This window comes from Onychostoma macrolepis, chromosome 23, assembly GCF_012432095.1.
Source record: "Onychostoma macrolepis isolate SWU-2019 chromosome 23, ASM1243209v1, whole genome shotgun sequence".
NCBI lineage: Eukaryota > Metazoa > Chordata > Actinopteri > Cypriniformes > Cyprinidae > Onychostoma > Onychostoma macrolepis.
In genome coordinates, this window is record NC_081177.1 from 17817256 (window position 1) to 17843935 (window position 26680).

The 26680-nt window shown below is 38.1% G+C and overlaps 1 protein-coding gene across 6 annotated transcripts; it reads left to right on the top strand.

Moving 5' to 3' along the window:
• Positions 1 to 278: 278 nt before the first annotated feature.
• usp19 (ubiquitin specific peptidase 19) lies at positions 279 to 26383 on the top strand. 6 transcript variants are annotated; one of them, XM_058762985.1, is made up of 26 exons: positions 279 to 770; positions 2511 to 2840; positions 5334 to 5465; positions 5742 to 5878; positions 6384 to 6878; positions 6989 to 7301; positions 8665 to 8821; positions 8902 to 8973; positions 9072 to 9187; positions 12619 to 12836; positions 12928 to 13120; positions 13208 to 13341; positions 13461 to 13619; positions 15579 to 15689; positions 15829 to 15939; positions 16033 to 16134; positions 17120 to 17260; positions 17357 to 17475; positions 17591 to 17734; positions 18412 to 18740; positions 18818 to 18931; positions 19009 to 19225; positions 19313 to 19465; positions 20347 to 20513; positions 20599 to 20774; positions 22102 to 25105. In XM_058762985.1, the coding sequence occupies exons 2-26, from the start codon at positions 2675 to 2677 to the stop codon at positions 22381 to 22383; spliced, it is 4458 nt and encodes a 1485-aa protein (XP_058618968.1). In that variant the 5' UTR covers positions 279 to 770; positions 2511 to 2674; the 3' UTR covers positions 22384 to 25105. The 6 variants fall into 6 exon arrangements, with proteins under 6 accessions (XP_058618968.1, XP_058618967.1, XP_058618966.1 ...); XM_058762984.1 differs by having other exon boundaries at positions 283 to 806; positions 12613 to 12836; XM_058762983.1 differs by having other exon boundaries at positions 283 to 770; positions 12613 to 12836.
• Positions 26384 to 26680: the final 297 nt, after the last annotated feature.

Genomic DNA, 26680 nt, shown 5'->3' on the forward strand with positions numbered 1-26680 from the left:
AGTTGTTCTGCTCAATATTGTGTAAGAAAACCGTGATGCATTTTTTCAGGATTCTTTGATTAATAGAAGGTTGCATTTACCTAAAATACAGTTTTTGTAACAGTAAATACCCTAAATGTTAAGTTTAATCAATGCATCCTTGCTGACTAAGAATAGTTTGAACGGTAGTTACAGGTACAGAGTAATTAGCAGATGGCACTGACGCACAAACACAGCAGTTTGACTGACTTGAACGGTTCCACGAACGAAACACAGTCTTTGACGTTTTAACGAATAACATCCAACAGTATGTTTCAAGTATATACTTTAAGATCATATGCATCAAGAAATCTCGCACCTAAGAAGTTTTCCTCTGCGCATGGTTGTAAACGCAGAGTGTCCGGAAGTAGACCGTGCGTATGTTTGTGTGTGGAGCAGGTTGGCGTGATCGCCGTGTCTACCCGGTTTGTTTTTGTTCTCTAACAAAGTGGGAGTCATAGAGCAGCGGTCGGCTCTCAAGTGGAGGACTGGCACCCTCGTTGCGTCTTTGTTTTTGTTTACAGTAGCTCTGTTTCTGTTTTAACACCACAAAATGGGTCCTGGTTAGGATTTTTGGAAATAAATAAGAATTAATTTTTAGGAGGCGCGCTGATGCGGCTCAGGGGCGATCGGCGGCCCGCTGCCGTGTGTGAAGCCTGGGGCTGAATTTAAGCTGCAGTCGCCGCGGCTCCGCTGACGGAGGAAAGGACACGCCGCTCTGACTCCTCATTACAGAAGACCAACGAAACAAAGTAAGATTTCGTGTAAACAACCGTTGTCTTATCCAGGTATCGTAATATGCCTTCACCTGTCCTGTAGGTATACATAAGTTTGTCAGTCCTGCACCACCGACCTTGCGGTGAAGTGTTTAGCTGGGCAGCCGGTGTAGAGGCCTCGCGCTTCTGTTCCCTTTAACGGGTATTCAGCTCGCTCCGCACCCAACACGGCGAACCGGCATCTCCTACAACCAGACAACAAAGTTAAGACATGTCACAAATCGTACGAATGATATTTATTAATATTAGACCAAAATTAATGTTAAGGGGCAGTTTGTTAGTGACACGTTTTGAGTTAAAGAGAACTTGAGTGTGGAATCGAGTCAGACAGGCTAAGCTAGCCGGGTTAGCAGCCGCGGCATTAGCGATCATTACGGATTTATAACCTTATTTGATTTCCCTTGGATACGGTTTTCTCATTTGACAGCTGAAAAGGAGGACAAAAGGAAATGTGAAGATGATTAAAGTCAAAGATATTTTGTCTTTCTCCATATTTGTTTTGGATTATGACAGCGAAGTGTCTTGATAGTGACAGTAACCGGCTTCGGTTTTGGTGGCTAACGTTAGACGTTAAATGTTTTAATAAAAAAGTGAAAGTGTAGTATGAGATCAGAAGGTTTGGTTGGATTGTCCGAACACACTACATTTTTAAAAAGGGAAGTCTTTATTTTATAATTTTTTTATAATGCCATCGGAATATCATGACAGCAACCACTTAAGTTACATATTTAAATACAGACATAATTTATTATTTTTCAAACACTACCCGCATTCATCCCGTTTTTGTTTGTGTATCTGATATTTTCCCATTATTAGACAGATTGATTATAAAACCCGCATTTGGCAAAATAATAATCATAAAAAATAACTCAATAATGCCTTCCAAGTCAGTACAAAACATTTTGTTATAAATGTGTGGTCCTTAAATTTCAGAACATGTCTTGTTCATATGTAGACCCTGTTTTATATCCGATTACATAAAGTAGGATCTAAATGTCAGAGACCATAATGAAAATATAGTTTTTTTTAAATTCTACCCGGAAATAAAGAGTTTTTCGAAACGAAGAAAATAAATAAAAACACATCTTTATTTCATATTTTATTGTGGTGTTTAAAAGTATTAATGTCAGCATGAAATTAAAATCTCTTTGATAAATGCTTGATTCATCCATGTATATGTTGCATTTGTTTGGAAAAAAACAAAAAGACCTCATAATGTAATCAAAATTTCATAACCGGATTATCTCTCTAGTGATGTATACCAGACTTCTGTAATCAATTAATCTGTTTAACCCCCACCCCTCCACAATTGACTTAAAGCTTGAATTGACTTAGAGCAAAAAATCCAACTAAAAACAGATGGATAGAACATACATAGTTCAGCCCTTTTTTACGATCTGTCTATAAGATCTGTCACTACTTCTGGTGTATCTTAAATCTGCTATTTAAAAACACTAGGCATCTTACGTTTGTGTACACACTGCAGTAAAATAGGCTCCAAATTATGAAACATGTTTGAAGCTAAAAAGAGTCTGTTTACATCATACCCTACATGATTTTCTGTGGAACGTGTCAACTCTGTCTTCAAACTGACCTAGCGTTGGGGAAAAATCTGTGAAAAAGTTGTGTAGTGTATTCCAGACTTTAGTAATATATACTGCCACTCAACCAGAGTCCATTTGAAATGCATACATTGCTGTTGTTTTTTGTTCACAGTCTCCCTCTGATTCTCTTCTGGGAGGGCTCTCACTTGAAACGCCGCCAAGATAGCTGGACCGGGCAGGAAACGGCACAGCTCAGATCCAGACCCCTGTGGAAGCAGCTCCAGCAGCGGGAGCGAGGTAGGAGACAGCCGACCCATTAGCGGCAAGTGGCTGAAGATGGCCAGCAGCAGTACAGGCCCCAGCGAATCGGGCCGGAGGCGAGGTCAGAGAGGACCTGACGACGCAGTCAGCACCAGTAAGAAGAAGCAGAAGGACAGAGCCAACCAGGAGAGCAAGGAGGCCAAGCGAGCCGCCTCAGCCACCAGCTCAGAGACTAGAAAAGGTGAGGAGGTGACTTAGTTTGTAAACACTCATGAAGTACGTCTAAATTGCTTTTTCTTATTCCGGTCCTTTACCCCAATTCATTTTATCTCTTATCTTTTTGATTGTCCATTCGCTTTGTCTTCTGCCAGGTGTTCCAGGTGTTTTTGGAATTCAAGCTGTTGAGTCCTAGACAGATATTTGATTCATATGCTTGGGGCAAAAATATAGTGTGGGATAAAACATTTACTACAGTGATATCTAATGTAATATGATCTGATAGGAAGCGTCTGTGGTGCAGTGTCCTTTTGACTGTAATAAAATGCAGACTGGCCCATAACTTGAGGTCAAAGTCATTAAAGGTATGGTGTAGTCCTTGTCCTATTTTCGTGTGCAGAGCTGGGCTGGTTTCCAATCTGTTACACAGTGTGGTAAACAGGGAACCGGAAAGTTAACAGACATTAACTGTGTGAAACAAACTGAACTTGTGTAGTTGTTCTGCCATGCTAGTCAGTATTGATTTAGCTATGGCACTGTGTCCTGAGCTTGTCTAATTAATTGGTTGTTGTGTGGCATTAGGAGCTGGTTTTGGTTGATATGTGGCGAATCCAGTTTCATTTAGAATGACATTTATGATAATCATCTTTAGGTAATTATCTTTGAACAAAACAAGGAAGTAATGAAAGTAAATCTACAACAATAAGAGCATTTTGAATGATGTGATCTTTTTTTATTATTATTTTTTTTTACAGATATGTAGGCCTATATTTCATATTACTTTTGATAGTTACGGTCATTTGTTGTGTTAAAAGGATAGTTCTAAAGGATAGACCTAAATATCTAAATTCTGTCATTTACTCACCTTCATGAAAGTCAATGGCTACCATCGACTTTTACCATCATTCTTCAAAATATTTTCTTTGGTGCTTGAGAAGAAGGAAACTCAGACAGGTTGAGGCTGAATAAATGATGATTGATGAATTTTACATTTTTGGGGGAACTATCCCTTTAAATAAGCCTTATTTTACATGTTGACTGTTTATGTAAGACCATATTGTTTATTTAATTTGTGGTGGCTTTTTTAATCATCGAATGTTATCATGCACCTGGCATTCATGGAGAATTTTAGCATCTTAGCGTATGTGTGGTAACTTAGACTTAGTTGAATATACTTAAGTTGGCCAGTCTAGAGAGAGATGGATATTGCTTTATGACAGATTCAGATTATTTTTGTTTTACTTTCAGATATGCAGAACCACTTTAATTGTTTCATTTCTGCCTTAAACATCACAATTAAATTAGGCTTAAGCAAAAAACTCTTTTGTAACCTAAATGGTTGCAATTTTCATTGTTTTGCACTAAATAAGATGCACATTTCTAACTTTAGAATGATTGAATGAATGAATACTACTTTTTTTTTCTCAAATATTTTAAATCAAAATGTCATAATCATCCAGTGAAAATTACAGACTTGACTCTAGTGATGTAGAACCAATATTGATATCCCCCATTTCAGTAGCAGTCTATATATAGATCAGCATTTTCACTGACTTTAACTTCACTGAACCGAAAGAAGGCTAATTCTAAAACACTGATGTTGTCTCGTAATGCTTTCAGTTTACGATGACTGATATTTGAAACACGTGACTACTGACTATTGGCAAGTGCACATGAGTGTTTTGTTTGTTTAGTCCCTGTGTGCCAGCCTGTGTCTATGGCTGTGCCCTTTCTGCTGAGCGCGTTTTGCCTCTGCAGTGCTCTGCTGAGTGCTGAAGTGTTGTAATCTAAGCCTGTGAGTCTCTGCTTCGGTGAAGAAGGGCTTTGTCAAGGTCAGTGGCTCTGCCCAGCACACGCATGGAGTATTCCTCACACTCCCTTCATTTACTCGCTGCACTCGTTGCCCTCTCTACATGCATTTCATATGAGTGCGCCATTGTCTTCCTCCTGTCGAGGTGTTGTGTTTCGTCTCAGCCGAGCACCATCCCTACACGAACAGCGGGAGAAGCCTGTAGTGCTGATTCCTGTCTTGTAAGGGAGGCTCATGGGATACTGGCAGATGACATCACGTGGAATAGAAGCCCAGCTGTGGGGCGTGGCGGCTTTTTGATGACCTTTTAGATCTGTGTGTCACAGCGAGAGAGAGTAACGGGACAGGACTGGCTGTCACTTGACCCTGAAGCCTGATCCATAGAGATAAACACGCTCTCTTTCTCGCTCTTTCCTGCTCTCTCTGACCTGCTCGCTAAAACGCACCTATGTTAAACTCAATAACAGAGCAGTTTGAAATCGAAGGAAGTTGGGATTCCTGCTATGAGTGGCTATCAGATTGTGTAGCGTTATCATGAAATCAGGTTTGATTTTGCTCTTTTATTAGTTTGTGTTTATACTTTGTGTATTATATGTAGATAAATGTTCTTTTGTATTCCCTCTGCTTATGAAATAATACATTCAGTTGCAGACGTTTAATGTGTTTCTGACCGATCCAGCCTGCATGAATGTTCATTTGTCTATGTAGATTTGTTTCTGGACTGGAAGCAGAATGTGTACGAGGTGATAGTGAGGCTGAACTGTGAAGATGCTGGGGTGCAGAGAGTGGAAGATATTGATTATGCCTTTTCTGATTCTGCCTGCCACATCCGCCTGCCGGGTAAGGACATTATGTGTACTTGTGTCTGATTTGATACATCTTGGTCTTTTGACAGAGGACCATGTGACACTGAAGACTGGAGTGATTGCAGCTGATCACAGCTTTGCCTCGCTGGAATAAATTACATTTATATAATCAATACTGTTTGACAAAATTACTGTTCTTACTGTGTTTTTGATCATGTAAATGCAGCCTTGGTGAGCAAATGAGGCGTCTTTCAAAGAAATTAAAAAATCTTACCTTTTTGTGTGTGTGTGTGTGTGCGCGTTTTCTCAGATGGCCGTGAATGGAGCTGTAATCTCCATGAAGAAATTGAAGCCTCCTGCAGTAAACTGCTTTATAAGGAGAAAACAAATGTTCTGCAGCTAGTCATGCACAAGAAGATCCCCCTCAACACATGGCCCACCTTTGCTGTAAGAGCACCTGCTCATTCTTTTCCACTCTCTTTCTCCAGCTGTCCATCTCCATTTCAAACTTTTTTTTTTCTCATGAAATGTTTAATTTTTTTGAGCAAAATCTATTTTTATTGGGTAGACTCAGCTTCTATTATATAATCTAAAAGATTTTATAAATAAAATTTGACCTAATTTATTGCTATTTCTTTTTGGCGGGTGTTCTATTTTGTACAGTAACTACAAATGTAATTACTAAAAATCTATGGTTGGTAACACATTTTGCAAAAAAAACTATATATATATATATATATATATCTCAAATGTTATGTCATATCATATATATTATATCATCACATTGGTCTGTGATTTAGATTTTTTTGTGTGTAGTAAGCATATGGTCTGTGAGAGAACAATATCAGAACTGTATGGCCATGCACATATGCAGCTTTGAGCATTCATAAATGTTTTCCTGATCAGCGATCCCTCAATAAAGCTTTATTTATTTGTGTTCCTCATTGAACAGAACAAGAAAAAGACAGAAATAGTGAACATCCTTAGAGAGTCAGACCAGTCAACTACAGGGCAGTCTGAAAAAACTGCCGAAATCATTGAGAAAATGCCTGCAGTGACCTCTGCCGAGCAGAAACGAGGTAAACCTGACCGAGGGTTGAAACGAGGGATGAAAGGCAAACAGGTGGAGCTCACCGAGAGCACAGGTGTGAAGGTAGCTGAGATTAAATCTAGCGATAAAGCAGACCCGATCAATGAGCCCAGCGCAAAGCGCACCACGCGACCCTCCAGAAACGCAAAAGAGCCCCCAGTAGCTCCCTGCTCGACAAAGGAGTCTAAATCCAAACCAGCAGTTAATGGAAAAACACACGCTTTAGCCGGGAGCAGTAGTGCCTCTTCAACTAGCACTGCAAAAGACAACAGGGTTCAGATGCAGGTTAAAGGTCAAGGATGCCAGGCATCACCGAGAGAAGAAGAGCTGGACAGGAGGCCAAAAAGCAACGATCAGGTGAGACTAATAATTCACTTGAAAGTGAAAACTGCAGGACATTAGCAGGAAATATAATGGTGGAAAAGAGTCTCTCACATCCTGATGTCCGTTCTTTGTGCTGTTTACAGGTTGAGGCAGGTGAAAGTAAGACTGTTTCCTCAGTGTGTGAGCTGAAGGTGGTGCAAGAGGAGAGTTCTCCTCCAGTGAAAACCCAAACTGGAAAAATAACATCTGATGAGAGAGAAAACAGAAAAGATGAAAAGAAGCCACATGCTGATGCCCAGATCCCTAAAATGCTTCCATCTCATGATTTGGTATCTGGCGAGCCTGTTTCAACAGCCTCTAAGAAAGAGGAGTCTCCTCAAAAGAGCTGCACAGAGGAGAAGAGAGACAAGTCCAAGGAGGATCCACATGGAGGGAGCCAAGAGGAGGATACAGAAGGTCAGTTAAGAACAATTGTGGTGTCATGTTAGCGTTAGAGTTATACTTTATTGTCCATTGCAGGAAATTTGTCTTGGACTCAAAGCTGCAGTAATACAAAACAACCACACACAATACTACACAACAACCACACCCAATAACAACAACAACATTTTTAAGAAAGAAGAAAAGAGTTAAAACACCATCACACTTACTGCAATATACTATTTAAAATGCCAATACATACCGGTATAAATGAATTCTTATAGCGATTACTTCTATATAATGGAATTCTATGTGATGTTAATGTGATGTTCCGTCAGAGCAAAAGTTCAAAAGTTTGTAAGGTTTTGTTTTTCTTTCAGCAAGCACATTAAATTGATAAAGTGACAATAAAGATGTATAATGTTTCAAAATATTTCTTTCAAATAAATGAGGTTTATATTCCCCAAAGAGTCCTTACAAATAAAGTATCACTGTTTCTACAAAAATATGAAGCAATAAAACTGTTTTCAACATGGATAATAATAAGAAATGTAACTTGAGCTGCAAATCAGCATATTAGAATGCTTTCTGAAGGATCATGTGACACTAAAGACTGATATTTCATTTTTTGTATTTTGATCAAATAAATGCAGCTTTGATGAACACACGAGAATTCTTTTAGAAAACGTTTAAATATTCTTACTGTTCCAAATCTTTGGATGGTAGTGTATTTACTATTAGAGAGTTTGAGTACACATTTCAAGCTTTCTGTAGATATATTTCTCACATCTGTGAGGCAAGTAGCCTATACGCTGAATTTCTGTTCATTTTGTGAGGTGCTCCAGTTCACAGAAACTGAGATGGCAGAAAGTGCATCTTGTTTGTTTTCTTTAGTTTACAAAAGCACAAAATTTTTTGACATTGAGTTTACACAAATAAAAGTAGACCCTTAGTTTCGAAAGATGTATTAATCTTTATCTGTATGAGCAAAAATGATGGTGTATTTTGTTTCCACTGTTATCAGGAAAAAATGGCAGTGATTGTGCCGGTGCCTCCTTGTCATGCAGAAAGCGCACCAATAGCTTCCACATGCCACACAAACACTTGGATATGCCCCTAATACTGCACATTTTTTCTGGGTTAATGTTAGAGTGAACGGCCATGTAAAGTTGCTACTACTAACATGTTTCAATTTTAAGTGATAATCCATATTTGAGGTCGATGATTGTTTGGATTTCTTGTCCAATATACAGTGTAATTACCTCAAGGACCAGTCGTTAACGTTCTGTCTGTAACAAACATGTACAGTTTTTTTCAGTGACTAATTGGCTGATAAATTTTCTATCCAACTAAGCCTCTTCTTACTATACTTTATTTCTCATGATTGATGTGTGTTAAGGTCCGGAGCCGATGGTGAACTTGAAGTTTGTGAAGAATGACTCGTATGAGAAAGGGACAGACCTGATGGTCGTTAATGTCTACATGAAAGAAATCTGCCGGCAGATGTCCAGGGTGCTGTTCAGAGAACAAGACTTCACTCTTATCTTCCAGACCAGGTGAGAGAGTCATCTACACAGTGTCCAGAAATAAAGTTTCCAACTCTTACATTTACACTAATTGTTGAAACTGTCCACAGTGATCCCAACTTTTTGCGCCTTCATCCGGATTGCGGACCAAACACTGTCTTTAAATGGCAGGTTAAACTCAGGTAAGACTTTCTAATGGGCATCTTAATATCCGTCGATCCACTGGTCAAGTGTGTATTTCTGAGGGTTTCTTCACTGGTCCCGTCTGCTGATGTTTTAGGAATCTAATTCAGCCAGATCTGTCCAGCTATGCCTTCACTCCGTCCCGTATCGACATAACCCTGAAGAAAAGACTCAGTCAGCGCTGGGGGGGTCTGGAGGCTCCTGCCACACAAGGTCTGCTGCTTGGACTCTATTTGCTTCTGAGCAATCTTTTACATTTAAACAAACAATCATGTCATGCACATTATTTTGTCTACATTTATGACACCATATAGTAGGGTTGTAACGGTACACAAACATGACAGTTCGGTACGTACGTCCGTTTTGACGTCATGGTTCAGTATGGTTTCGGTACAGCAGGAGGGTAAAAACTAAACATAAATTGCTTTTTTTTTTTTTTTTTTTACAATAGTTTGCTGAACAAATTGCTCTTTCTTTAAATAAATTCAATTATTATTTTCTTAGGGATAAAAATCTACCTCAGTTTATGCTCTAGGGATCCCTTTTATATTACTGTATAGTTACAATTAAAAACAGAGCCCAAACTTAAATTCAATTACTATTTATTTTTAACAAGGCTATAATAATCAACACTCAAATTTAAAAATTTAAAAAAATGCAAACATGTAAATTGTTTTTAAATTAATTTCTAAATTATACAATTTCTATTTGCTGTTGAAATATAATAATTTACAGAGTCATAACTTGTTTCATAAAATATTTATTTAAACATGTACATTAAATAATTAAGACATCACTTACAGGTAAAGTAAATAATGAAGTATAGTCTAATGTTTCGCAAAATGCTCTTCACTAGACTTCGTTTCTCTAGCAAATAACGAGCTGTAGACACTGATGACTTCCCTGAGGTAAATGAAATGCTACGTAGCATTTTGTTTACAAGCTGTTTTAATGACGTCTTTGCGCGGTTGAAACACTAATTGAGCAATTACGTGAGGGGTGAGATGTTCATTCATGTAAGTTTTGCGTTACAACTAGTAATAAAGATGAAGAGATGATCACGCTCACCCGTGCTCCGCTCTGCCGTGAGGCGTTCATATACGGTGAAGTGTCGTGCCTCATCAAAGAGCGCCAAAACGGCATTTATTATCTGAATTTCCTGAAAAAAAAGGATTTTCGGAAACCGAAAGACCCATACCGAAACGTTTCGGTACAAATCGTACCGCTACAACTATATTTTTATTTATTTATTGCCAAACACCCTAGTTGTTTGGAATTTGCTTGGTGAGCTCATCAACAATGATAACATAACATTAAATACATATATAAGTACATACGCATACATAAATCCAACTATACATATATGTCCTATCAATTATAAGGACTGAAATGCAGATAGTGGCAAATACCAGAGGAATTAAGAGCATGAACAATCCTACAATAAGCACTGTTCAGAAAACTTATAGACTTAGTTTTAATTGCTCTAAGGCATCTGCCTGACTACATAGTAGAGGTCGAGCAATTTTACAGAAAACCGATAGCTAGGTTGGACCACACTGGCCGATATTGATTAATAAACTGATAGTTTTTCCAATTAGATACTGAACGTAAACTAAAATAGTGCTTTAGTGTTTAAAAATGTGGTGCACCAAATGAGCAAAAGTTTAATTCCAGAATGAACAATGTGGCGCAGATGTTTTTGAAGTTCACCGTTTAAAAAAACCCCAAAAAAACAGAGCAAACGGAAAGAGAAAGCGCAATCTATATTATAGCTCTATAAAGGAAGCATACTTTAATAGAGCCACAGAAAGACAAATGTGTTGTATAAAAAAACAAAATACACAGTTTTACAGCCTAGGGTGAAGTTATTATGTACATTAACAATGATTTGGGACAAATATAATGTAATTTAATGGAAAACTGTGAATGGCACTCTGTAGCGCGGCACGATTTTCTGTTGGCTGTATTTAAATCCGCATCTGAAGTTTCCCGCTCTGTGCAGCGCGTAGCTTCACGTGTCAAAATAAACAACACAAGGTGTCAGTGATTTCCACACTGTATAATGACAGCGGACCCTTCTCAGTCACTCCAGCAACGGACGCAACCCGGAAAACTATTGTCATGGATTTTTGCCAATAGTTCCAGCAATCAACTATCGGTGCCGATTAATCGGCAAAACCAATTTATCGGTCGACCTCTGCTATATAGCATTAGCTGCCTAAGCAGTGTGTCCATGACTAAGGTTTGGCTGAATAAGAACAACTAGACCCTTGATCTTTTCAGAGAGCTCTGACGTGTGATAGGAGGCATACATGATTACTGTGGAAAGAGGACATGGTCAAGAACAGGAATGTGACTAGAGGGAGTGATGATCCAGTAACCCAATACGAGTGTGAGTCAGGGTCAAGCCTAATGTGTTCTTGTGTTCGTGCCAGGCTCCTGACCCACACTGCTGCACATAGCCTTCTCTCGAATATAGCTGCCACTCCAGCATTACATTTTACTAGAGCTGTGACAGTCTGTTTATATACTGATATTGAGTTTTATATATTGAGTCACCACTTTAGATCTATTGAAATTGCATCAAGTCGCAGATTGATTCTATTCATTTGGTTTAGTTCAGTTCTGATAAGTTCAGAAAGAGTTCTAGTATAGTGATGCATCCTAAATTAATTGTATCATGATTGTTCAGCTGTGGTTAAGTTAATTCACATCATATACACTACTGTTTCAAAGTTAGGGTCAGCAAACGCATTAAACTGATCAAAAGTGATTGCAAAGACATTTATAATGATACTAAAAGATTTCTGTTTCTAATTCTGTTCTTTTGAATTTCTATTCTATCTTTAAAAATTTATATCGCAGATTTCACAAAAATATTATTAGAATCAACACGTATCTGAAGGGTCATGTGACACTGAAGACTAAAATTCAGCTTTGCAATCACAGAATTAATTACATTTTAAAATATATTTGAACTGAGATTAGTTATTTTCAATCTTAATATTTCACAATATTACTGTTTTTTTTTTTTTTGATGCAGCTTTTTTACATGCAGCTTTGCTGAGCATAATAGTTAATAATAGTGAGCATAATATTAGCAGAAATTACATTTAGCTGTTAATAGGGCTGGGTATCGAGTTCGATACTTTTAGGCACCGACTGAATTGCCTCGAGACCATTGAGTATCGAAAAATATCTTGTCGTTCGGTACCAAACTTCGATACCTAAGGGATTAATCTCGTCAACGTCAGTGAGCCTATAAGCCTGCAGCACTAGGTGTGTTCGACCAGAATCGGCACCGCGCAGATCGATTGGTGTTTAACATCCTCGAGAGCGATTCGAAAGCGTACGGAGCAGTCGTCCTGTAGCGCCGTGTCAAGTCGAACACACCTACTAGTTTACACCGGTTACACTCAGAGATGTGGCTCACACGAGAGGCTGTAGCATGAAAGCGTCCGAACCCCCTTAGATGTAGTGTAAGGCTACGTATACACTGGTGTGTTTTTAAAAAAAAAAAAAAAATTTAATCTTGTTAAAATTGATTTCATATCGAAGTCAAGTTATCGATATTGAATATTTTTTAACGATACCCAGCCCTAGCTGCTAACCACAAGCTCTACTATCATCTGTTCAAGGTGCAGTGGGGGGCGCCAAAGTTGCTGTGCCCTTCAGCCCTTCCACGCTTGAAAAGAGCCAACCAGGAAGCAGCCAACATGCACTTCCTGCTAAAGAAGAACCACGAGTGGGAGAGGAGAAAGCCAAACCCCCTCGGGCCCCAGAGGACTCGGGTCTGGATGCCGTGGCCCCTCGCTCAGTCTCCGAACACATGTCCCTCAAACAAGAACCAACTGTTGCTACGGTAATAAGTGCAATGTCTGTTTGTCACATATGATGTGCCATAACTGGTCTCAGGACTATTAGTTATGACTTATCCTTTTGTCTGTCCACAGCCCAAGCCCACCTGCATGGTGCAGCCCATGACTCACACTCCTCCTGCAGGCAGTGAGAGAGCTGAAGAAGTGGAGGAGAAGAAAGTGTGTCTCCCTGGCTTCACTGGACTGGTCAATCTGGGAAATACTTGTTTTATGAACAGTGTGATCCAGTCCCTCTCCAACACACGGGAGCTCAGGGATTATTTCCATGGTCAGTGGCATTTTAATTGATGAGAATTGCATCTCTTTCATATGGTTGTGTGTCCTAACCAGGTGTTGTGGTGTTTGTTGTTTCCAGACCGTGGGTTTGAGTCAGAGATTAACTGTAATAATCCATTGGGCACCGGTGGACGGCTGGCCATTAGCTTTGCTGTTCTGCTTCGAGCGTTGTGGAAGGGCACTCACCACGCATTTCAACCCTCCAAATTAAAGGTATTCATGCAGCAACAAAATCATGTCCTATATCCTCCTATATCATATCTTCTAGTTTCCCATATGTAATTATGTAAGCAACCCATAATAAGCGGGTGTTGTTTCATTTCTCTTCATAGGCTATAGTTGCCAGTAAGGCCAGTCAGTTTACAGGCTATGCGCAGCATGATGCTCAGGAGTTCATGGCTTTCTTGCTGGATGGGCTGCATGAAGACCTGAACCGCATCCAAAACAAACCGTACACAGAGACCGTTGACTCAGACGGCCGTCAGGATGAAGTAAGCTCTTGTTTTGTCTCAAAACATACCGCATCCTTGGATATGGAGCTGTGTGTGTGTTACTAATAAGCAAGTCCAATAGAGTCCAAACGTCTGAGACTACACTGACAATCTGAGATTCAGAATTTAATTTATATATGACAGTTGACAAAGCATTATAATGTAAAATGAATAGGAAATATTTAAAGGTCCCATATTGTCAAAAGTAAAATTTCCTGGCTTTTTTCATGATAACTGAGGTCTAGGAACTGCTAGGGGTGTGACGAGACACTTATCCCACGAGATGAGACACGAGACTGGGTTCACAAGAACGAGACGAGATTTTTAGACTTTAAAAAAAAAAAAAAAAATCATGAAATATATAGGGAAAATAGTCTTTTATTCAACTGAAAAACACAAAATGCAAAAAATGTAGGTGCATTTTGAAATCAACTTATACTTTATGAAATTTTAATGAATTATATGCAGTAATAAACAACATGTAAACTAGAGCTGCACGATTCTGGATAAATTGAGAATCACAATTTTTTTTTAAATAAATTGGACATCACGATTCTCTCACAAAATAACGTAATTTACTAGTTGTTCTGACAAAATGTTCATTGTAAGACTTAAGTCTTTTAAAAAATATATATTCATTTGAACAAATAAAAAAAATTCAATGGAGTCAGTGTCTCACTTCATAAAGACTTTTTTCACTACTGGAATCTCCTGAATGAATGATTCAATGTCAAATACTTTTTTTAAACGGGTTGTCGCCACCTCCTGGCGGAAGATGATAAGCGTTACAATACAAGTGTTAACATACTTTCGTTTTGATCACTACTGTAGACAATAAGTGTTATACCCAAACTATAAACTTTTATCCCAGTACTTGTGTTATTTAAATGTCTGTAACACAGAAAGACTGTTTGTGTTGCTCTTTCTGGATCAGCAGCAGCATGAATGCAGGTTTGAATGTCTTTAACACCTGTTTCACATCGGAAGCGTCAGTGGAGCTCGAGCAGCCTGATGATCACGACACTCGTGATGTGAAACAGTCTTAATAGACATATCTGAATCGTTGTCATTCAGGAATAAGATCGCGTGGGTGTTTGAATCAAGATAGCAAGCGCAATTTTTTACGATTAATGGTGCAGCTCTAATGAAAACATTGCAAAATATTTTGCGAGGATATCGTCACGTCCCTAGTAACTACCATATAAGTTTCAAAACAGTAAAGTGCACACACAGCCTTCATAAAGTAGCTGTGCCTTTTCACAAGCCCTTGTGACTTCCGTAAAAATGTGACGTCTGAACTAACGTTACTCAGTCACCATCCCGAGCACCGCCCACCGTCCTTTTACCAAACCCCCAGACATCATTGCGTCCATGCCATTTCTGAGCAACAATAATACGGAAACATGTCGAAAAGGTTGACTTTAACGGACGAAACCTGATCGTTTGTTGTTTTACACACATGCACACAGACATTATTTCAATGGCTGCCTCCAGTTGTCCCTTGATGTATTGTGACGTCAGCACTACATGACCCTACTTACCTGTGGTTGGCCTGGCCGTGCGTCACTCAGAAAACAACAGGCCAATCAGAAGAGAGGCTCATGAATATTAATTAGACAGGCCAAAATCGACCTGTTCTTAGCAGAGCTTCTGAGAGAAGAGCTGTAAAAATATATTGAGATGTTTTTTGGTACTTACACTGCAAATATATATTCTTAAGGACATCAAAACCTAAAATAAAACTCCAGAAAGGTGTACAGTATGGGACCTTTAAGATTCTTCACTTGAGTCATTACTCAAATAATTGAATTTGTGGCATTTGAGCCAAGTAAATAAATAAATCTGAAAGTCATGTAAAAAAAAACATTCTCAATTTGTTTGTGTTGTGTGAAGTTGCCACGGGAGGCTTTTCCGTGATGATAAATCTTCTGAACGTTGCTCTTGTTTGTGGTTTGGCAGGTTGTTGCAGAAGAGGCGTGGCAGAGGCATAAAATGAGGAACGATTCCTTCATTGTTGACCTCTTTCAGGGCCAGTACAAGTCAAAGCTGGTGTGTCCCGTGTGTTCTAAGGTAATGCATCAAGAGCTATGATTCAGTAAAAACAGTGTAATTTTAGCACTTTTAATGGTGTTGGGCAGATAATTATGATTTTTCTGTGTCTCTTAGCAATATGGTTGTTGGAGTTTTCTCATCATTTTTTATTTTTCAGGTTTCCATAACCTTTGACCCCTTCCTGTACTTGCCTGTCCCCCTACCTCAAAAGCAGAAGGTGCTGACTGTTTTCTATTTCGCTAAAGATCCCCACAAGAAACCAGTCAAGGTACACAGCACAACTTTCTGAAGTTCTGTTCCACTTTGTTTGGATGGACATTCTTATTTATTAATATTTGACCAAAACATTTTGCTTGTGTAGTTTTTGGTCAGTGTGAGTAAAGACAGCGCGAACACGACTGAAGTACTGGAGTCAGTATCTCGCAGTGTGAGGAACAAACCAGAGAACCTGAGGCTGGCGGGGGTATGATAATCCTGTTCTGAACACTTCATCTGCTTGTGTTTGATCCAAGTTTTATAGCACATAGAATATATTGTGTTTCTGTTTTAAAATATTTGGAAATGGAATTGAAAAGTATGCTGATGAGTATGGCTGCTCAATTATGGCTATCATAATTCTTAATTTTTTTTTTAATCATCATTCATTTGAGGTGTTTTTTTGTTTTTTTATATAATATAATATAGTGGATATAATATTGTAGAGCTACTTAAAAATCCTAAACCTATATATTTAAAAATTTTTAAACAATGTTCAACATATTACAGTGGCAAAAACTGTGAAAATTTGAATTTTTCTCCCAAATATTTCCTAAATTTAATTGTATTATTTCAGTTTAGGTTAAAATACTAGGGGACGCCAGATTTTTAAATCAACAGCCAAGAGGGTGCATAAATACAGACCAAACAGCATTTTATTATATTGTTTATTGCAAAGTGCTTTTGTTTTTAAACTAAAGTTTATCAAATTCGAAAGATTTAACCTAGGCTCAATTCCAATGGAAATTTTTTACATTGCTTAAGTCAGAATTTGTCTTTTCTTAAAAAATATAGGCAATATTTTGTAGAACCGTCTTTCTTCTTTAATGACACTGATAATACATTATTAATTTCTTGTGTGCCATTTTTTCCAACAGTAACATTGCGAAATGGAATGTGGCACTATAATTTATCTTGATTGTATAGTTTTCACTATAATAATTTATCTTATTGTTATAAGCCAAGATCACACTTGAAAATAAAATTTGTTCAATCGACCAGGGGTGCATTTCCCATAAGCAACTATGGTCGCTATTTCCGCCGTTTTCCAATAGAGTTCAATGGAACTAAAGACCATAGTTAGTTAACACTGCTTTTGGGAACGCACCCCAGCTCGACTGATGTGTGCTTTGTGATATTTAAACATTTTATTCTTCATTAATAGATTGTGTTCCCTCAATATTTTCTCTCAGGTGGTGAAGAACAGGTTCCAAACAATCTTCTCACCGTCTCAGGCTTTAGACACGGTCTCGTCTTGTGACCTGCTCTTCTGCTTTGAGGTGTTGTCAAAAGATCTTGCCAAAGAGAGAGTGGTGCTGCTGAAGGTCCAACAGGTACACCATTTCTGTCACTCTTATTATTTTCCTAGGTTTTGAGAATTTTCTTGCTGTGATATAATGCATTGATTGTGTCTTTGTGTTTATCTTCAGAGACCTCAGGTTCCAAGCATCCCAATCACAAAGTGTGCTGGCTGCATGAAGTCTCCCGCCCCTGACGATGAGAAGCTCAAGCGCTGTACTCGCTGTTACCGCGTCGGCTACTGCAATCAGTAAGTTTTCATATGTTCATTAGAAGCATGTGTTATGCTGGCTCTGAGATCAGACTTAGAATTTAGAGACTTTGCCTTGGGTAGTTGTTGATGAGTTTCTTTCCTCTGATTGCAGGGCCTGCCAGAAGAACCACTGGCCCAATCACATGACCACGTGCCGGTCCAATGTGGAGAATATTGGACTGCCGTTTTTAATTAGTGTGCCTGAGTCTAGGCTGACTTACACCCGTCTGACACAGCTTCTGGAAGGCTACTCTAGGTATAAGACTAGCCTAGATTAATAAGTATTTCCCCGTTTTGGTAATTTGGTCAGCTTTAGAAGATGGTAACAAGTGCACTGATACCTTTTTAATATTTATTTGTCTGTATATTTTATATTATTGTGTTATTATGAATGTATTACTTATTTGTCTCTTTTTATATCTTTTATATGAAATATACATTTTGTATACATTTTGTGAGGATTTTATTCAGGTAGATATCTATTTTAGAATTTATTATCATTTATTTGTCTTTATTTATAGAGCAGATTTATTTTTTATTTGTATTTTTATAGCATTTGTTGTATATAAATGATATTTGATAGCATTTTATGTATTTGTTTATTATATAATCTATTCATGTAATTTATAAATTATGCATAACATCTTTTTTCATTTTTGTAACCAAGTTTTATATTTTAAACATTTTTATGCACTTATTAGCTTTGAATTTCATTTGTTATATTTTTGATAGAATATTTTTTTTTTTATTGTAGCATAATTTTTATAGCATTGAAAGCATTTTATTTATTTGTGTGTGTAGTTATAGCATTTAATTACAATTTATTTATTTTATTATCTATTTTAAGGTGGTTTTGACAAATAGATTGGTGTATAAGTCTTTTAACCAGGAACCAGCAACACTGTGTAACCCTTCAGTTTTTTGTGTGTGCAGGTACTCTGTCAATGTGTTCCAGCCACCTTTCCAGTCGGGTCGGACGTCTCCAGAGGCAAGCCTGTCCCGTGTTGACCTGACCCCCATGGCAAGCAGCGTCTCAGATTGTCAGGAGCAAGAGGAGGAGCCGTCATCTGCGGTAGAAGCGGAAAGCCAGGCGGAGCAGGGTGACTCTGGCACAACACCACAAATAGAGACCGCGTCTGTGATCTCCGCAGCAGGTGGGGACACTCTCTCCAGTGACTCAGGCTGCTGTGAGCTCGCCTCCAGCTCCCAAGATTCTTTGGTGGAGAAAGAAACATCATGTGAAAAGGCTATTAAACCAGAAGGTAAGTTGGTGTAACTCTCTGTGCTAAAGTTTTTTTTGTTGTGGAGTTCTAATCCGTTGCTGTATGTTCATTGGTAGCTGTAGTGACCGGGTATCAGCAGCCGTCTGAGTCAGCGACTGGAAGCGTGTCTCAATTCTACATCACAGTTCTGGACTCGAGCCAAAAGGAGGACAGAAAACTTGAGGACAAAGGTCAGTCAGAGGTTTTTGGATGGATGTGTTGCTCGTGTAGGAGCAGCATATCTTCATCATCCTGGTGCCACCTACAGGTGATGCGGTACTGGAGCTGCCTGATGACTGCACGCTGGAGCTGGTGTGGAAGAACAACGAGAAGCAGAAGGAATACGTGCTGGTGCGCTCTAAAGAGCTGGAGTTTGATGAGGACCCTGGCTCTGCTACAGAGACATCCAGGGCAGGCCACTTCACCTTGGAGCAGTGCCTGAACCTCTTTACTAAACCTGAGGTGCTGGCCCCTGAAGAGGCATGGTACGGACAGACATATCTGTTTCAGTGTGTTTAAATGATATCATAAATGTGATTGGCCCACTCATATCTTCTCTTGTTGTGGTTCAGGTATTGTCCTAAGTGTCAGCAACACAGGGAAGCCTCTAAACAGCTGCTGCTTTGGCGTCTTCCCAATGTGCTCATCATCCAGCTCAAGCGCTTTTCGTTTAGGAGCTTCATATGGAGGGACAAGATTAATGATATGGTTGATTTTCCAGTCAGGTACACTGAACTATATTCAGTCTCCCTGGCTGTCACTAGCACAGGATTTCAAAAGTTTAGGGTCTGTAAGATTTCATTTTGTTTTATTATATAAATATGTTATGCTCATGTATTTATTTGATCAAAAATACAGTACAAGTAATATTGTGAAATTTTATTACAATTTAAAATAACTGTTTATAATACAATCAAATAATGTATTTCTATGATGAAACTTTCAGCATCATTCCAGTCTTCAGTGCCACATGATTCTTCAGCAATCATTCTGATATTCAGAAACTTTTATTTTCAGTGTAAAAAAACCATGATAGTTTTTTGTAAGATTATTTGATGAACTGAAAGATTAAAAGAACAGCATTTATTTTACTTTTTTAACAAATGCCTTAATTTGATCAAAAGTGACAGTTAAGGCATTCTTGCTGAATAAAATGAAAATCTTACTGACCCCAAACCATTGTTATTTTAGTATTAATATTTTGAATGTTTTATTTTTATATTTTTCATTTTCTTTTTTTACTGTCCAGTTTCGTCACTTATTATTTTTTATTTTATCTTTCTAGAAGGTTCTTCCCTAACTGTCGTCACCTATAGCTGACTTGCTAGTTGTCTGGCACTGTTTTCTGTAAAGCTGCTTTGTACTTATATTTATTATGAAAAGTGCTATACAAATAATTTAGAATATAGTAAGTGTGGGTTAAAAAGTTACACTGATAATTAACAAAAATATTGTTAAGACAATCTCAGTTGTTTGTGCCACTATAATCCTGATAGTTTAGGTGGATCTTAATAGGAGTATGAATTGTGAACTTGCCATTTAGCTAAATAGTTTAGTTTATTATCCATGTTTTGGATTGACCGTATAATGGATGTTTTCTCATCAGAAACCTGGACCTGAGTAAGTTCTGTATTGGTCATAAGGGTGACATCCAGCAGCCTCCCATCTATGATCTGTACGCTGTGATCAACCATTATGGCGGAATGATCGGAGGACACTACACGGCCTACGCTCGTCTTCCCAGCGACAAGAACAGCCAGCGCAGCGACGTTGGTACGACCGAGCTCTTCTAGATCAATAATAACATCTCACTAGCTGTGATGTGAAACATCTCACTGTCTGTCACTTACTATTTCAGGCTGGCGTTTGTTTGATGATAGCACAGTGACAACGGTGGAAGAGAGTCAGGTGGTTACGCGTTACGCCTACGTGCTGTTCTATCGCCGCAGGAACTCTCCGGTAGAAAGGCCGTCTCACTTACTGGGGCCCCTTGGTGCCGAATCCTCTGCTGCAACCGGAGGTGCTGCCAGTCAGGTGAGCTCAGCACCTTCTCATGTCACTGCAGCCCAATGGAAAAACGGTTTAATCTTAGTGGAGCAGATATATACTTGTTCATTAAAGTTGCAACGGATTGGGTAACGTTCCTGGTGGATTCTCAACATTTTTCTCCATCGTTCATTTTTTAATGAGCTATCTCTCAGACAACATCAGCTGATTATAATTTAATTAGCTGTTTCATGAGAGATTATGTTCTCTGAGATGTTATGGAGTATAATCACCTTGTGATATCCATCAGAGTCGTGACTAATAGATGAATCGCGAAGCATTACGGCATTGAGAGTCAATTTGACGAATTGTGTTTTTCTCTGTTCGTGACTTTAGTGAATCTCAAAAGGGAAAAATTTACACCAATGACATTTTCATCTTAGTTTCAACCATTTCTAACAAGAAGTTTCTTTACATATGTGACCCTGGACCACAAAACCAGTCATAAGTGTCAGTTTTTCAAAATTGAGAATTATACATCATCTGAAAGCTGAACACATAAGCTTTCCATTGATGTATGGTTTGTTAGGACATGACAACATTTGGCCGAGATACAACTATTTGAAAATCTGGAATCTGAGGGTGCAAAAAAATCAAAATACTGAGAAAATCACCTTTAAGTTGTCCAAATTAAGTCCTTAGCTATGCATATTACTGATCACAAATTAAATTTTGATATGTTTACGGTAGGAAATTCACTAAATATCTCAATGGAACATGATCTTTACTTAATATCCTAGTGATTTTTGGCATAAAATAAAAATGGATAATTTTGACCCCAAACAATGTATTTTTGGCTATGGCTAAAAATATATCCTAGCGACTTAAGACTGGTTTTGTGGTCCAGGGTCACATATTTCGTTCTCGGCTCAGTTGAATGCGTGACTGACCATCGTAAAACTTTGAAAGTGATTCAGTAACATCTGGGTCTTTAAAAGATTAGATAACGATGCTTGTGAACAAAGTTAAACATTTTGGTACTTTTGAGGGAATATTTTACATCAGTGGTCCATCCTTTAAGTTCAAGCTGTGATTTATGTGTCCAAGGAAACATTTTGCCTTTAATTCAGTAGATATTTCAGTCACAGGCTGTGTACATTGATTCAAAAAGCTATGATTTGACAATGAAATGCTACTTCTGGACAGGAAGAGACCTCTTGTGGTCCTTTTGCATGCTATTTTGCTTACCCATCCACCTGAGTGTGTGAAACTGGAGCAGTGAGCTTTCTGATACTCAGTGTAATTGGTGTTCTACGGTGGAATGATGAGGCAAGGCCCTTTCCCAGAAGCTGACACAGGTTTCCGCCAATCGCAGGCGTCTCTGATATGGCAGGAACTGGAGGAGGATGAGGAGGGGCAGCGAGAGGCCTCTTTTCGGAGTCTGTTCCGCCCCGGTCTGCGTGGAAGAAGTGCCAGGACGAGGCCGGAGGAAGAAGAGGAGGGCAGGGGAGGGCATTCTCACCACAGACGAGAGCACATCTCAGATTACTCTGATGGCGAGCGTCTGAGATATTTCATCATGGGCACTGTGGCGGCAGTCCTAGCCTTGCTGTTCAACCTCATCTATCCTTTGTTATACTGGTCCAACTGGGTTTAATTTGCTAGTCACCGCAGCTGCAGACCCTCAGCAAAAAGTGCAGATTTGCACTTTGCATTTTACTTTGCATTGTACTGTTAGTCATCACTCTTCTCTTGGCAACTTCAATGTTATATAGCTTGGGAGTCACACAGCCAGGTCAGGATTGTTTTGTTTTTTTCAGTTGTTTTACAATATTGTCCAGAATGTTTCATAAACACTCAGGAAAAATGTCTTGCGTAAATATAAATGTACTTAGTATATGCATTTAATAGTTGACAAATACCCAGAGCAGTTAGGAGGACACTTCCTTTTTTAGCCAGACTTGAGATTTTATTTTAGCTGTATGACCAATCAATAAATCAAAACTTAGATTATTGGGATCCAAATAAATCCAAAAATGAAAATTCTCATTATTTACTTACTGTCATATTGTTCCAATCCTCTATGACTTTCTTCTTCAGTGCATAAAAGAAGATATTTTGAAGAATTTTGGTAACAAAAGTTTGCATTCCCATTGGATTTTTTTTTGGTACATACAATGGAAATCAATGGGTACCAAAGCCAACGATCTTTTATGTTCATACAGGTTTGGAAGGACATGAGAGTGAGTATATGGCGAGACTATCTCTAACATCTGCCAGTCAGCATTGTGTATCAGCTGTATGTTTTAAATAGAACTTAAGTGACTCTAAAAACAGCAAAATTATGATAAAATCTGCGATTGACTAAAATCTATATCTCTGTAGGTGTATTATGTCAGATTTAAAGTCAACATGAATTCAAAGTTTAGTCTAGTTAATATAGTAGTGGTCTTATCATGAAGAAGACCCTAGAAAAAGTGTGTGTGTGTTGTTTTTTGTTTTATTTTTTGTTTTGTTTTGTTTTTAAATGTTTTTATTTCAGCTGATGAAAATAATGTTAACCAATGGCTAGATAGTGATTTTATGTATTGTTTATTCTGACCCCATTCTTTAACACCCACTTTTTACAATCAAAATCAGGTTTGGTCTTGGAATGTCTTTTTTTTCCTTCTTGTTTATGCCATATTATTGAAGTAAAATGAGCTGTCTATACCAATTCATGTTGACTTTAAATCTAGATTGGTAGAGTCCTAGTCTTTGTTTTTGGGTAAATCTTGCTACTTCATTTCATGGTTACATGTTCACGTTGTTGGTTTTTTAGTTACATTTCTAATAAGCTCATTTTAACCACTAAATGATTTTCTTCTGTCTTAATGAATTTTTGCCTAACTTTGTCAGTAGTCTGGCATGTTTTAAGATGTTTTAACCCTCTGGTGTTCTTTGTTTAGGAGTTTCACTCATGGAGAACAAACACCTCAAATGTTTTTTTTTTTTAAACCGTTAAATCAATGTATTTAATTTTGTTCAGTATTTTTTTTCATGTACTATTTTGTATTTTGAGGGAATTGTATGGTACTAGTTAATATTTATGCAATAATCGATCCACCCACCCAATTCAAATTAACACTTTTTTTTCCCCAGGTTAAAATAGAGACAAGGCATTTAATTATAGTAGATGCTATATTGATTTTATTTCACACATTTCCAGAAATTTGCTGTTGCCGTCACACAAGTTCATGTGTGAGTGAGTGAGAGAGAGAGTAGTAGTAGTAGTTTTGCACTTTTGATGTTTTGAAGTTTAACCCCTTCATTGCTGTGTCCTTTTTTCCTGCATTGTAGCTGAACTGTTCACACATTTGCAAAAACTTGCTCTGTTATAGTTACATATATTCACGTCAGTGTGTGTGTGTCTGTTTTGCACTCTTGACGTTTCTGAGTGACACCCCTTTATTATGTACTTTTTTTTTTCTGCATCAAGGCTGATTTGTAGAATCTACATCCAAAGACTTCTGTATTTTTGCCTGTTACCTGTTCATTTTGACCACAGTCAGTTTTGACCACGAAGGCCACAAGTGTGACTCCTTTTTTAGCCTTTTTAAATCATGCCCTCAATTTTATTTTGTATTTACAGTACATAGCAAGTCTCATAAAGGTCACCAAGTTTCATACCATTCCGATGAAGATACAATTCTTGAAAATTCAAAACGTAAAATTATTAGGTCAGAAGTGACCAAAGAACACCAGAGGGCTAACAATTACCATTTTGTGATCAGCGAGGCAGATCAGCTCAGTACTGTACTTCTGTTCCCAACAAGGGAAACCATGCAGTGAGATCTTTCCCCTCTACTTTGCACCACTGATTCAAAGTCTAGTAGCACATGTTGTAAATTGAGATGAGATCCGCATATTGTAAAATGAATGGTACTCTGGTTTTTGGGTATGTGGCAGTTCCAACAGTCTCAGGGATGCTGGTGGGCTATAATGGTTGATGAGTCCGTCCACAGTACAAAGCCTAAGACATTCGGCTTCTGTGAATGCCTCAGCTGTGGACACCGTGACCGAAACAATACCATCAGATTGTTATTGTACCTCATTAAGGTCATAAGTCAGGATTAGGTGTTTGAAATGTTACTGATTCTAATTAAAGGGTAAATCTTTGGGCGCAGGACTGCATTATGCATGCGCGTTATCATTTAGGCAATAATTGAATATTTTTGGGTAAGCTATTTTTATTGAAATATCTTCAAATGAGAAAATATTCATGTTATTTATGATGCTGCACAAAATGTCCCAGCAATAATTAAGACCACTTTAAATGCTGCTCAATTGTAATAGTGCCTGTATCATGCTCTTCATAAACAATAAATAATTCAAGATGACCCTGTTTTGAAATCACTCATTTGAATTAGTTGAATACTTAAACTCTTTGCTTTTGTGTTTTTTATTTTTTATTTTAATGTTATTTATAATGAATGAGCGAATTAACAGTTGGCATTCATGACTCCATTCAGAAGATGCCTAAAGTGTCTCCCTTTATAACGGTGGTTTATTTTACAGGCTTCTAGCCAGACACTGTTTGGGACAGACCTGGACCCAGACGGACCTCCTCAGTTGAGCACGGAAGTGACCTCTGACATGTTTGCACACTCTGGAGAATGTGCCGCCCCGTCCTACAGCAGCATGGAGGAGGTGGATTGAAACTTGACCCAGTCAGGGAGACTTGCTTCCTTGAAAAAATGAAAAATAGACATTACTACTCACAAGTGGATCTAGCATGGCAAAGGTGCTCAGTTTCTTTTTATTTACATTTGCAATGCAGACAAAAAGGCTCCAACACAAAGACTGTTTGGAAACGGCCGATTAAAGATGACATGCAGTAAAGTGATGCTTAAAGACTAATCCACATATACAAATAGTTCTGTAATTCGGGAAGGTGCACACGTTGAAATACACTGTCATAAGAGGAAGCGCACAGATCTCCAAGGTTTTTTTTTTGTTTTTTTTTATGTGTATGTAAGCATTTTAACACCTAGAAATTATGCCATTCATGATTTCACACGGTAGGTTTCTAATACAATGTTTATCTTGCTTGTATTTACACAAGGTGTTACTTTGGTAAAATCAATCAGTGAGTGTGATCAACATGGTTGGTTTGGATGCACAGAGGAGTTTGTTCTCACTGAAATGTCTCCTGGACAGATGTGTTTCTCTGTAAAGAGTCTGGAGGTGTTGTGTAAAAAAACCCATTTTTTTTTTTTTTACAAGTGTTGTAGGTGAAGTTTTAAGTGTGGGCAAGGCAGATTGTTCGGTTTTTTTCTTACACTCAGGCCATTTCTCAACTTGATGTCCTGTTCTTTCTTTCTCAGACAATCCAGTGATTGAAATTCTTTTGTTTCACTTCATGTCAGATCCTGTGGAAATGCAAAAGCTTGATTGACTGAGATGCATGTTGACCTACAATAGCCCTAGTACAGTGTATCATATATCATCTCTTTTGTTTTTCTAAGTTTTGAGTGGATTATCCCATTTCCCCATTCCTTGTTTTTGTGTTGGACTGCATAGCAAGCAGGAACTGGGGATTTGATCGTAAGAATGCTGCTGTGAATAAAACAAATGGTTAATATAAATAAAAGCCTTTTTTGCGTAACAACCTTAAATGTTACAGTTGTATATGCATATTTATTTGTCAAGTTTCACGTTAAGTTTAGAAGAAGCAGGTGAACCTCATGAAAGCTCCATGAAAAAGCAATCGGGTCATGTTTCAATCCAAAATCTAAAGAAATCATAAGTGTGACACGTCGGCTGTTGAATGAATGGGAACGTCTATAACAAAGCAATGTTATATACAGAGGGCAAAAAATGCATACATACACAAACGGAGAAAGACTGAAATATTAAAATATAATAGTAGTTTATTTGAAATATAATACTGTTAGTCTTGATACTAGTATTTT

Excerpts from the sequence above, each read along its gene's own strand:
- usp19 (XM_058762984.1), top strand. The coding sequence starts at position 2,675 with ATGGCCAGCAGCAGTACAGGCCCCAGCGAATCGGGCCGGAGGCGAGGT. Across the intron at positions 8,822-8,901 it reads ACTCTTATCTTCCAGACCAG|TGATCCCAACTTTTTGCGCC; the intron begins GTGAGAGAGTCA and ends AACTGTCCACAG. Across the intron at positions 13,121-13,207 it reads GCTCAGGGATTATTTCCATG|ACCGTGGGTTTGAGTCAGAG; the intron begins GTCAGTGGCATT and ends TGTTGTTTCCAG.